This window comes from Bos indicus x Bos taurus, chromosome 3 (assembly GCF_003369695.1).
Source record: "Bos indicus x Bos taurus breed Angus x Brahman F1 hybrid chromosome 3, Bos_hybrid_MaternalHap_v2.0, whole genome shotgun sequence".
In the NCBI taxonomy this organism is placed as follows: Eukaryota; Metazoa; Chordata; class Mammalia; order Artiodactyla; family Bovidae; genus Bos; species Bos indicus x Bos taurus.
The window spans coordinates 34,206,709-34,219,757 of record NC_040078.1 but is presented as its reverse complement, the minus strand read 5'-3'; the positions used below and the strand labels follow the sequence as shown (position 1 = coordinate 34,219,757).

General features: G+C 41.4%; 1 protein-coding gene across 4 annotated transcripts in view; it reads right to left on the bottom strand.

The window, feature by feature from the left end:
* The window catches only part of SORT1 (sortilin 1), a 67,452-nt gene that overhangs the window by 19,832 nt on the left and 34,571 nt on the right, over nt 1–13,049 (bottom strand). For 2 of the 4 annotated variants that reach the window (XM_027536284.1, XM_027536286.1), the window contains exons 6-10: nt 10,090–10,163; nt 6,856–6,905; nt 5,849–5,979; nt 2,758–2,902; nt 1,549–1,704 (exon numbers count right to left, since the gene is read on the bottom strand). In XM_027536284.1, coding sequence (XP_027392085.1) covers nt 1,549–1,704; nt 2,758–2,902; nt 5,849–5,979; nt 6,856–6,905; nt 10,090–10,163 — 556 coding nt within the window. The remainder of the gene's footprint in view (nt 1–1,548; nt 1,705–2,757; nt 2,903–5,848; nt 5,980–6,855; nt 6,906–10,089; nt 10,164–13,049) is intronic. The other 2 variants (XM_027536285.1, XM_027536287.1) reach the window with 1 other exon arrangement.

The window sequence follows — 13,049 nt, the reverse complement described above, 5'->3', positions numbered from 1 at the left end:
TGAATAGGAAAAGGATGACATTAATCTTGATATATTGATTAGGAAGCACCCTAATCAATTCAGTTTATCATTGCATAACTCTCTAACAGAGATTATGTAATACCAATAGAACCCTGGAGTCCCACAAGATGTTGACATCCAGTGAAATGGGTCAATATTGGTGAGTACGATACTTGAAAGAGGCTTCGCACCTGAACAGGATTCTACTGATTCCAGAAATCATCTAGACTGCTACTCTTGAAAAAAAGATACCATTTATCTCCTTATCAACACAATTCTATTCTTCCTTGCTTGCTTGCCCTGGAGGAAAATCTACAATGAGAAGGCACTCTAATCTGGACTAAGGCCATGATACCAGGCTTATTTTAGGAAATCTCAAGATTTGAATTATCTGCATTAAGTCTCAATGAATAATTCCTAGCTTTTGTCTCTTTACCACGTCATATCCTATTTCTCTTACACATTTTTTTTTCTTCATGTGTCTTCCCTATTCTCTATTGCTAATGATACATAAACTGTTGCACATTTAAATTAAAAGAAGTGCTTTGAGTTTTCTTAAGGAAAATTTAAAAAGGAAAGCTAATAAAGTAAATTTCATTTACCCAATAAATGTTTTATTGCCTATCCACTATATGAAAATTGCTGTAAGGCTTTGGAAATATATCTGTGAACAAATTAGGAAAAAAAAAAACTCTGTGGAATGTATATTCTAGTAGGGTGAGACAGACAAACACTAGACACTGTAAATAGGTAAATTACATAGTGTGTTAGAAAATGCATGCTTTGGAAAAATCTTGTACAGATAACTGGGAATGAGAGAGTGCGTGTGTAGCAGGGAGGCAGACTGACATTTAAAACAGGATAGTCAGGGCAGGTCTCATCAGAAAGAAACATGACCAATGGCTGGGAGGAGGAAAGTGTGGGCCACGTAGACATCTGGAGAAAGAGGTCACTGCAAATCTCTCACCCAAGAGTGTGTGAACCTGCCAGTTTAAGGACTGGCAGACGACTGGAGTGACTGCAAGAGTAAGCGAAGGAGCGATGTCTGGGAGGAACTAGGGGCCAGAATCACCTAGATCCTGTAGACAGCTGCAAGGTGTTCACAAAATTAAAACAAACACCTCCCACTCCTACCGAAAAAGTAAATACATAAATAAATAAAACCTTAAAACCCTTTGTACTTCAGAGTAACGTGTTTATTTGTTCAACTGGGCTCTGCAGAGCCAGTGAAGAGAACACAGGAAAAATCTGAGCTGGCTATTGCTCCATCCTTGACAATCAGAAAAGCAAAGTGGTTCAAACTCCTTCCCACAGGCCTGAACTTCCCAATACATAAGACTTTTTTCATAAACAAAATAATCTCAAATCTTTCTTTATGCCTGCTGTTGCTTTGTTCTTTCTTAGTTCTAATCACCATAACTTATTTAAAACAGAGAGCCAGAATTCACAGACAGGCTTGTTGGCCAGGCAAGCACCATTACTGAGGGGACAGGACCATCAGTTTCCCCCAAAGCCTCCGCTCTGAACATATTCAGCTGAAGGACCCACCTTCTGAGAGCACACTTGTCATATAGACCCCACGAAGGGAGGTCACATTGGTGAAGTCTGTCTCGCCACCCGTAGTGGTGTAGAGATGTCGGTCCAAGGATTTGGAATAGACAATGCCTCGATCGTCCGAGGTAAATATGGTACCAAATCCAGTGTCTGGAATAGGCAAACAAACAAACAAACAAAAAACCCACCAAGTCTTGGGAGGGAACAGAGTAAAAACAACAGTCTAATCATACATATGACACATACACATGCACGCATCAGCCAACTGTCTCTCTTCATGATGCGGATGCAGACCTGAGAGCTAATCAAGGATTGATAGTTAAGAACTTTGTGGCCATCTTTAATTCCAGTACCCAGCTTAGTGCCTGAACATAGCAGATGATGAATTTGTTTAATAAATTACTCAGACGTTAGAGAAAAGCTCTTATATTTTGGTATAATCAGTTATATTTTGGTAGCAGAGGCATTGCATTTAGCTTCATATCTTACACATTTTTAAATCTTTTTACTCTAAACGAATGCTTCTCAAACTCTCTGTGATGAAGGATCAATTTTAAAATTTTGTCACAAACTGATGCTTTTGTAAATATAACAAAAAATTTATCACTAGAAAAATGAAATACAAAAGAAAGAAAAAATTACAATCTTCAAATTTTTTTATTAGTAGAGTCAACAGATACAAAATTTCTTTGTCAAAGAGCTGTAAGAGTTTCTAAATGCTTGATGCTGCTTTCTGCACTTCTTTGGTAATAAAGAATTTGCAAATCAGTCCCCGTTCTCTGACCATTCTTTGAGCAGCACTGCTCCAGAACACCTGGACATACCTACAAACCATGTTAGAGGGTCAAAGCAAGTGGCCTTTTTAACAGAGGCTACATATCATCTCTAAAACAAGTAGGCCACTAATAAATTCCCAGGGGTGAAAAGAAAAATCAAAGAACCCTCCTGCCAATGCAGGAGACATAAGAGATGTGGGTTTGATCCCTGGGTTGGGAAGATTCCCTGGAGGAGGGCATGGCAACCCATTTCAGCATTCTTGCCTAGAGAATCCCATGAACAGAGGAGCCTGGCAGGCTATAGTCCACAGGGTCGCAGAGAGTCAAAAATGATGCAGCATGCACACTGAGAAGGAAAGCTACTAAAACAGGGTTCGGAGTTGAAGTCTCTATGCAGTCAAGGGTGAACCATTTGCAAAGCTCTTACCTCCAGGTTCATCTACATGCATGAACACCATGTCGTCATTAGCAGCTAGAATAGAGTAGAACTGTTCCTGCCCCACAGATGGGAGCTGGGCCATGCTCCATGTGTCTCCTTGATCTGTTGACACATGAATCCTTCTTGTTGTATCCTGGAACAAATGCCGATACTTATCTTTTAAATATTCCACCAAGATGCCATATGCAGTAACATTAATAGGCACATTATTATTTAATAATTATATTCATTACCTATTTCCTCACTAGGTACATCTATTATAAATGAAAGGTCCTAGTACCAATTATCCAAGCTTTTTCTAACCTTTTGCAAAGATCCAGGCACTGGAATAATCCATTCTCTTGTAAATAAGGTTATCCTGGCTTTCTCTTTGGCTTCTTCGTTCTTGTGTGGCCCTCTAAGATACCAATATTTCCTCCTAACCTCTGACATGCCAATTTCCTTCAACAGAGATAGGGGTTTGTTGGGACCATTATGAGCTTGGCTCTGCAGCCATTTGCATGTTTGCTCAGATAATTCTTAAAATGATGGCTGCTGCATAGAAGTTTGGTTTCTTTTAGATAGCTCTGGCATCATCGAATTAGATAATGGGTCTGGAAAATGGAGATGAAACCCAGGTTTGGAAGATCATGAAGTAAATCAAAATGTGACACGTCTCCTCTTTAAGGAAGGCTCTCAGAACAGCCATGATGGAGGGAACAGGCCAGGCTGGAAAGAGGGCAAGGAGAGTCAGAAATTAACATAAGGAAGCTGATCAGGGAATATTTAGCTGTTAAAACAGGTCTCCCTCGTGGCTCAATGGTAAAGAATCTGCTTGTAGTGCAGGGGACTTAGGTTTGATTCCTGGGTCAGAAAGATCCCCTGGAGAAGGCAATGGCAACCTACTCCAGTATTCTTGCCTGGAGAATCCTATGGACAGAGGAGCGTGGAGGCAACAGCCCATAGGGTCGAAAAGAGTTGGACACTACTGAAGCAACTTAGCACGTATGCACAGGTTGAGGCAATTAACATGTACTATCTGATAAATAGTTTAAAATAGCTTCTAGACACAGTTCAGCCAGGGCACGAGAATTAGTCTTTTTAAAGTTCAGTGATGAGTCCATTTAACTTACTTTTCTAACTTACATCTTAGATGTTTACTTTGAATCTTATACTCGCTGTTATAGGTAAAAACTGGAGTTCAAAAGCACAGAGTGGAATTTTAATTTTGTGGACAGCAGCAGTGTACAGGCAGCTATCTCTGGAATTACACAGTCTGATTTCCACCAGAGTTCCACCTAGACAAGTTACTCAATTTCCTAAACTGAGATAACAGTATGAACTATAGGGCTGTTGGGAGGATTATTACAAAACTGCTCAAGGGCGTGATGTGTAGTTACCTTGTCTACTTTTCTTATCTCTAATTCTCTCTGAACCCACTCCAATCAGTCTCTTAACCACAGTACTCCAAAGAAACTGCTTTCATCAAGGTCACCAACAACCTATACTTTGCCAACTTCAGTGGATAATTCTCAGAACTCATCTAACTCCACATCTCAGCTGAATTTGATGCAGCTGATCATTTCCTCCTCATTGAAACCTTTTTTTCACTTGGCTTTCAAGATAACACCATGTGCGGTGACATTAACAGGCACACTATTATTAATAAATACACATCTCATTATCCATTTCCTCACTGGGTACAACTGTTATGAAAGCTCGTATTCTCCCACCTCACCATTCCATGAGGGGCACCAGGGCACCCAGTGCTCAGCCCTCCCACCTCTTCTCGACCTACTCATTCCCCTACAAGATACCATCTAGTCACACAGCTAGATGAGACCATTCCATATAATTATACTATATAATTTTGGGGGATTCATATACCCAAATGCTTACCTGACATTTTCACCTATATATCTTATACGCATCTCATATCCAAAACTGAATTCTTGATTTTCTTCCCACAAACTTGCTTCTCCTGTAGTCCTTTCCATCTCAGTAAATGGCACCACCATTCATGCAGGTGCTCAGGCCAAAGACTAAAATTATCCTTGGTTCATCTTATTCTCTCACAATCTGCATCTAATCTACCAGCACACACTACTGGTTAGCATTTAAAAATACATCCGTGATCTTACTACGTCTCCCCTCATCCACTGTTAACAGCCTGGTCCAACCTACTGTCTCTCTCGCTGCTGCTGCTGCTACTTCCATTCCTGACCCTCAGGTGACACTATGCACACCTATTCCATCAAAAGAAACAGTCAGTTAAACCATTCCCCTGCCTGCACCCTTTTCACAGCTTCCCAACACATGAAGAATGGAAGCCAAGGTCTTGCTCACAACCTACAGAGGCCCTGTGTGATCTGGCCACCGGCTGCCCTCTTGGGACCGCCCTTTCCCGTGCTGCAGCCACGCTGCCCTTCTCACTTACCTTCAGCATTCCGAGCACGCGCCAGCCCGCGGCTCTTTGCGCTCACTCAGCCTAGATATCCACGCAGCTATCCTCTCACTTCAGTCGGGTCTCAGAGAGCCCTTCCAAGCCACCCTATCTGGAACAGCGCTGCTCCAATTCCTGCCACTTTTTATGTATTTACTCTGTTTTAGGTTTCTTCATAGTTTTAATCATTACCTGATATTACATCATATTTGTTAGTTTAGTATCTATCTCCCTACTTGAATAGAAACTCTGAGAGCAAGACATTTATCTGATTTGTTCACTGCTATATTCCCAGAACCCAGAACAGTACCTAGTATACAGTAGGTACTCAAAAATGTTATATGTTTCCATTATTTTCATTGGATAATGAGCAAGGAGATTGCTTTTTTCAGAATCCGTGTGTGAGAAAAGCCCAAACACTGGGTTGATATATCCTAAGCAGACACCAGAATTCAGTTGGTGACACAGGCCAAAGTGGAGAGAAGTCCAGAAGAATCATTCAGCCCCGATAAAAAGAAGCACTTCCAAATCTAATAGTGACACTAAATACTACAAAAGGCAAGAAACTCCATCAGTACATCTACTGAAGCTATCTGTTTGAGGCATATTTTGAGGTTCAGAAATATCAGAACCCAAAGAAAAGAGGCAAACACCCACCTTATCAGCCATCACAGAGGCAAAAAGGAAACGTCCCCCAAGACCAAATGAGTAGATTTTCACACCAATGGTTTTGAAGCTTTTCCCCAAGTCTGAAGTTCTCCGTAATTCCAGTGCCCCAAGGTCAGCTTCTTAAACAAGACAAAATATTAATTAAAATTTCACTTACTGGTGAGCCTCTAGTTCAAAACGATTGTTTTAGAACTACTCTTAGTTTTATAGCAACAGAATTTTCAATGCTATGCGTGTTAATCAGATAACAATATAAAATGATATAGGAATTGACACAGGAAATTCACACTTTGGTTTTATCTTTATACATGTGAAGTTTTATACTGGACAGGAAGAGAGGATTAATTTCAGTACAGTGTTCCATTAAAACACCACAGCATCCTGCTTTACTTTCTTCATGACACAGTTTGAAACTATCTTATTGTATTTTAAGTTGTATCATTTGAGTTTTGATTTTCTGGCTGATCATCCAACATGTCTACATGAATTTAAGCTCCATGAGAGCTGGCCTTGGGTGTTTTGTTCTCACCATCCTGAGAAGAGTGTTCACATACTACTGCAGGTGTTCCAATGAATGAATAAATGAAATGAATCTGTTGAATGAATAAATGAAAGATTATGCTTTCAGCTTTGTGCCACTGACTGGAAAGCCAGTGGCTTCCACCAACACAAACACAGCCCATGCTCTTTGGCAGAAATCACTATACATTTCATTTTGCTATTGGTTGTAGCCTAATATTTACTTTATGTACATTGCTAAAATTAAGTTATAGTGTCTCTGTGTATAGCCTGCATTTTTTATTTGCTCAAGGCACAGTATAGTACTTGGTTGTTTGTGCTTCCAAGATTTTAAAAATCACTAACAGCTAGTTATCTTTAGCTATTAAAATTACAAGAGAATGGAAGATCTTTGATGCTTCTACCTATTACAACTCAGAATATTCTACCATGAATGGACACCAGGACACTCTTTTCTGGGACTAAAATATACTTACTGCAGGAGCCATTCACATAGGTGGTAAAGAAGATGATGTTTTCTGATCCCCTACAATGAGGCAAAGACAGGGAAAAGACACGGTTCAAGACTGCTAACAGACTGCATTAACCTTAATCACTCAGCTCCAGGCAGGTCTAATAAGCGTCACCCATGGGTACTAGCCAAAACAGCTTTCTCGGATGCTGTACACCTGATTCTTCCGCAGCATCATATCTAGGTCCCCCCAGTCTGCTCCCAGGCATTCTCTACACTCCACTACTTCTTTATGTGAACTCTTCCAGCCAGTCAAACTGGTCTCGTTACACTCTCCAAGCCTGCCTCCTGCGTTGGTTCGGACTGTTCGCTTCTTAAAATGTTTTTCTCTTACATGACTAAATCTTACCCTCACAGTCTTTAGGCTCCAGGTTAAAATCTAGCTCTTCCATGAAGTTTCCTGTCACTCTAACTTGAAGACTCCTTTGCTGCAAACTTCTAGAGCAGTGGTTCTCAACCAGGGCCGATATTGCTCCCCAGGGGACAGTCTTGGCTGTCACCAGTGGGGGAGGGGAGATGTTACAACTCTTACGTGGGGAGAGACCAAGGATGCTGCTAAATATTCTGCAATGCACAGGCTTGTCCCCCACAACAAAGAACTATCCAGTCCAAACGCCATTAGTGCTTAGGTTGAGGAGTGCTGCTCGAGAGCCCGTGCAGCTCTCCCGTGCAGCTCTCCCGTGCAGCTCTGCCGTGCAGCTCTCCCGGGCAGCTCTGTGTCAGCCGCCTGGCCATTCCTTTGTCTCCTGTTTGGCTATTTCAATTGCATTCTGTGTGCCTTACCTCTCCTACTCCACCACTGAGTTCTTCACAGCAGGTACTAAGTTTTGTTGTTTCCCTTTAGAACCTAGTTCAGTGCTTTGCATGAACTAAATAATTTAGTTCTTTCATCTGAAATAGACAACTAGGTCAGAAGTTGAATTATTTAAACTCTAACTTGGAAAGGGAGTTCCAAGGAACTAGATTCAGACCTTGATAGGACTTATAGATTAGCACCAGCAAAAGGTGCTGGGCATCAGATATAGAGAACAAACTAGGGGTTTCCACTGGGGAGAGGAAGTAGGGGAGAGGTGAGAAAGGGGTGGGAGATTAAGAGGTGGAGACTACTATGTATAAAATAAATAAGCTACAAGGACACATTGTACAGTGCAGAGAACAAAGCCAATGTTTTATAACTCCATTTTATAAATGGAGTATAACCTATAAAATTTTTGAATCACTATGTTATACATCAAAAATGATTATAATATTATAAATCAACTGTTCCTCAATAAAACAAAAAAGGTGCTGGGTCTGAGCATGTTCTTTCAGAGCTTTAGACTGTAAATTTCTAGAAACCAAAGATCTAAAAGGTGAGTAAACAGTTAGCAGCAGCCCAAATCTTATATTTAGACACTATTCAATGAAGCAAGTTAACAAGAGTAAAAATTCTTGTATAAGATACAAAACGAAATACCATTTTAAAATAACTCTTTAGTTTTAAAGATGAGTCTTCTGTTGTTTCCTTTAGCTTTACTGAGGTATAACTGACAAATAAAATCGTAAGACATCTAAAATGTACATTGTGGTGATCTGATATATGGATGTAAAGGTGAGCTTTAATGATCAAAATTATTATAGTCTTATTTGAACACACACTACATATTTTAGGTCTATCAGGAGCAAAATAATTTGTTAACTTTGTTACTTTAAAAATTCCTTCCTGATAAGATCATATAAGATATAAACACAATTAATTAAAATACATAAAACAAAAGCAGACACACGATGTGTACCACAGTAGTGCTATAAAAACCTAATTTAACTAGTATTTCCTAAAAAAGGATGCTTGCTTAAGCATCATTTTTTAAATGTTTTAGTTAATTTCAATGGACATATTTGGCAATGTCTATATCACACCTTGTCTATATCAATGTCTATGTCTATATTTTCCTACCTTTCCAAGCAAAGAACAGTAAGTAGCAAACTCTTCCTTGGGATCATGGATCACTGTCATGAACACCAACTGTATGAAACTGTAATGCAATGTTCCCATTAGAACTTACTGAGGCTTTTGTGTTCTCCTGAAAGTGAAGTCGCTCAGTCGGGTCCGACTCTTTGCTACCCCAAGGACTGTAGCCTACCAGGCTCCTCTGTCCATGGGATTTTCCAGGCAAGAATACTGGAGTGGGTAGCCATTTCCTTCTCCAGGGGATCTTCCCAGCCCAGGGATTGAAGCCAGGTATCCCGAATTGTAAGCAGACGCTTTACCGTCTGAGCTCCTGACACAGCACTAAATCCCTCCATCCTGTCTATTTCTCTGTCTTGTTCTCTGTCTCTGCCTGTTCTTAGAGCTCTTCCTGCTTCCGTGCAGCTCCCAGGCAGCGGACTCTCAGGCTGGTCTGTGCTTGCTGTTTACACTCACATACCCCACTTCTGGCAGCAACCTGCTATCAACTGGGAAACTAGATCAATGAACTTGCTAAAATTAGTCAAAGAGAAAGAAGAAAGAGGCTCTAAAGAAGAATCTGAGCCTAATCAGAGTTTGGAGGTATGACAGCTCTTAATTCTTGCTCAACCATCCCCCAAACTTCCCAAATAAATCTCCTTTCATAGAAGGAACAAGCTAAATCCCAGAGAAGTCAAGCCACTGACTAGCAGCCGATCCAGGTTAGAACAAAGGTGACCTGACTCCTGAGTAAGAGCCTCCTCCACTGAATCCTCTGTAAGCAGACGGGGTGGGCGATCAAGAGAAGTGAACGAATTGTGGTGCATGGATAGTGTGACTCTGGCCGCCTGGAAGCTCTCTGAGCTTTCTTCCTGATTCCTCACTACATTCCACCTAACTGACATGGATCTCTAGATGAGGGAGCATAAATGTGCATGCAGAGAAGCATGTAAGTCCCCCAATCAAAGCAGTATTTTATGCTATTGCAATTGATGTCACCGTTTACACAGAATAAACCTTTTACAGGCAGTACCTACTCGGTGACGTGCCTTGTTTTATATTTTAACATTTAGTGAGACAAGTCTTCTTTCCCAGCAGAATTAGAAGTTCCTCCAGGTCAAGGTCTATGCTGCACCCCTCTCTCACATCCCTTATGGCACCCTGAAGAGCACTTGGCACCTATTAAGTGCTTAACACTGATTCGTGTGACTTCTGGCAGCATCATCAGGAAAGGTTTAGGGCTCTGCACGGATGGAATCTTCTGTTACTCACCATTTGGCCAAACAGACTGCTTTGTGGATTTCTTCCCACTTTCCCCCAAAATTCTTGGACACCCACAGGCCATTCTGAAAGATTATAAATGACTTATCAAAATTCCAGTTTTATCATGTGCAGCTGCTTGTATGACCTTTTAATAATTCATATCCAATCATTCAGGGCAGTAAAAACACACACTGAAATTCCAGCCAAGCTGCCGAGCTCATAGACACACAGTTTATGGGGCCCCCCTAGGGTCTTGGATCAGAATAACAAATGCTTATGAAGTGCCTACTATGTGCCAAGTGTACCAGATGCTGCATTGGGGATACAAAGATGAATAAGACATACTCTCTGCTCTCAAGGAGCTCACAGTTTAACAAGGGTACACATAAGAAAGTTCAATACACACGGTAAGTGTTATGGAAACATAGTCTCTGGGGTAAGAGCAGGGAAAGGAGAGACAAAGCATCAGAGCTGACTTGTGAAGAAGACAGCCAAACTGAGTCTTAAATGATGAGCAGTGTAACCAAAAGAAGGCAAATGGGAGATGAGATGTCAATGCACAAAGAGATTAATACAAGCAGAGACAGAGAGGTGATGAAACATCTCAGTGTGTGCAGGGAGCTGAAGCCTTCAGACACAGATGGAGCAACATTCCAAGGTGAAGAGAGGAGCCAGTGCTGGGGAGGGGGTGGCAGCTCGTGCAGAGCCCTCCTTCTGTGCCAGACTGAGGAATCCGGTTCTTATTTTATATGGGATATTTGAAGTAGGGGAATGACATGCCCAGTTTTACTTTTTTTAAGAGGAATACTTGGATGACAGTGGGAAAGATGGATTTCAGAGGGTTCAAACTATTAATAGAAGCAGGGAAAGCAGTGACTAATTGTTGCATTAAGAGTTAGTAAGGCCTGAAGCCACAGCTGTGAGGAAAAGGCTCAGAAATAATATAGACTCTAGATTCAGTAGAACTGGACATTTTCCTGTAGGGCAGGATGGAGTGCATGTCTGTGTGTGTGTGTGTGTGTGTGTGTGAGAAAGTTGAACACTCTGAGATTCTCGGTGAGGGGAAAGCAGTGTTGTGGAATCTTTAGCCAGCATAAGGATGAAGGGAAGAACAATGTTGCTGAGAAAGGTTAAGTTTGAGGGACGTGTGGGACATCTAGCTAGAGATACCCAGCAGACAGCAAGAAAGGCATCTGAAGCCCCAGGAAGAAGCCAGGACCAGAGGTAGGCATTTGAAAATCTTATATATCACAGTGGTAGCAAAATGGTAAAGAGTGGAAGAGACTACTCAGAGTAAAATGAGCAATAGGGATTTAAGGGGAGGTTGAAAGGAGTTTAAAAAAGAGACTAAGAAGCAATGGTTAGAAGGTGGGAAAGAACCAAAGGGACTGCCACAGAAGCCAAGCAAGTAGAATTCCCAAAAGGAGGTCAATACTTTCAAGTGCAGCAGAGACTTCATAAGATAAAAACTGACAATTTCAGTGACATTGGCAATAGGAGTCTAGTGAGCCCAGACCCACTGGAGGTGGGACTGAAATGTCCTGGAGCAGCTCAAATGAAATGGTGATGGTTTAGGCAGAAATAACTTCAGCGGTCCTCCACTCTCACCCATTATTCTTCTTTAACTCTTCCTCCTCTAGTAACATTCACCTCCCAGCATTTCTAATTAACCTAATCCTACTTAGAAATAGGGAAGGGTCTGATATCACCTATTTACACTTTAGTACAAATTGGTCCATCTCTCCACCCTGATTATTTGTACTTCAAACTCACCCTTAACAGGAAGAAATTTCAGGTCTAAAGGCATATTGTGCTTGCCTCTCCCTAGGATAGCTGTTTTAATAAACTTAAGATACTTGGTAAGGGTGATGGGGTTTTCAAAGGCAGATCAATGGTTCTGTCCATTCCAATAGGGGTCTCTTCGTTCCCTTGAAGGGCCTTCAGCTCAAGCTGCTGCTGCTAAGTCACTTCAGTTGTGTCCGACTCAAGCTGCTGAAGGCCAATTCCCAGGAATTGTTGCTTTCAGACGTGAAGCCTATCCGGTAGGCTAGTTCTCCTCCTCTGGCTGAGTTTAACTCTGACCTTGCTTGAGCCTCCCAGCCTGACCTCAGCTGAAAGTTCTGCCCCCAGAAGACCCAGAACCCAGACCTCTCTTCCAAGTGTCCTTCTCATCCTCCCTATGCCATCCTGTTGCTCAGCCCAACTTGTCTATATTTGATAATCCTATTTCTATTCCCAGAATGGTCATCACAGCAATGGCTCTCAGACTTTAGTGTGCAAGCTTAGCTGGCAAGCTTGTTAAAAACACTAGCCACCTCACTGACACACTATATCCGGATCGGGGCCAAGAAATCTGCATCTTAAACCAGCTCCCAGGGATTTTTATCTGATCCTGCAGGTCAGCAGACCACACTCTAAGCAAATGATGAGAGAGAGCCATATAAACACAGAGTGTAATTATGACTACTATCATAGTCTGGCAACTCAGCCACTCTGGGCCCTTAACATCCATGATAAAACAGACTGGTCCTCCAGGAATAGTAAAGCTGAGCTGCTCCTCAGGAAACTTTCCGAACAAAGGTGGGAGGGCCACCTGTGGTTTCTTGGAAGAGTACAGGAATAGGATAGGGGGTGCAGGGAATTAGGACTCTAGATATTTAACACATGGGCGTCAAAGACAGACATCAACAGGTTTTTATACTAAGGACTGAACAAGAAAAAATTATAAAGGTGTAGTTTGGCCATAGGAAAGAAACAATAACAATCTTAAAAGTTTAACAATTTATGTCTGTCTCTTGCAGAACATGAATGATTAAACTGTTTCCTAGTTCATTACTCTAATAGTAAGTATCTGTTCACTTTAAAAAAAAATTGTAATGATTACTAGACACATACCTATCTGGTATACACAGCATATGAAAATTGTGTCCTTTACCGTATAGGAAAACACACACACACACACACCAAAA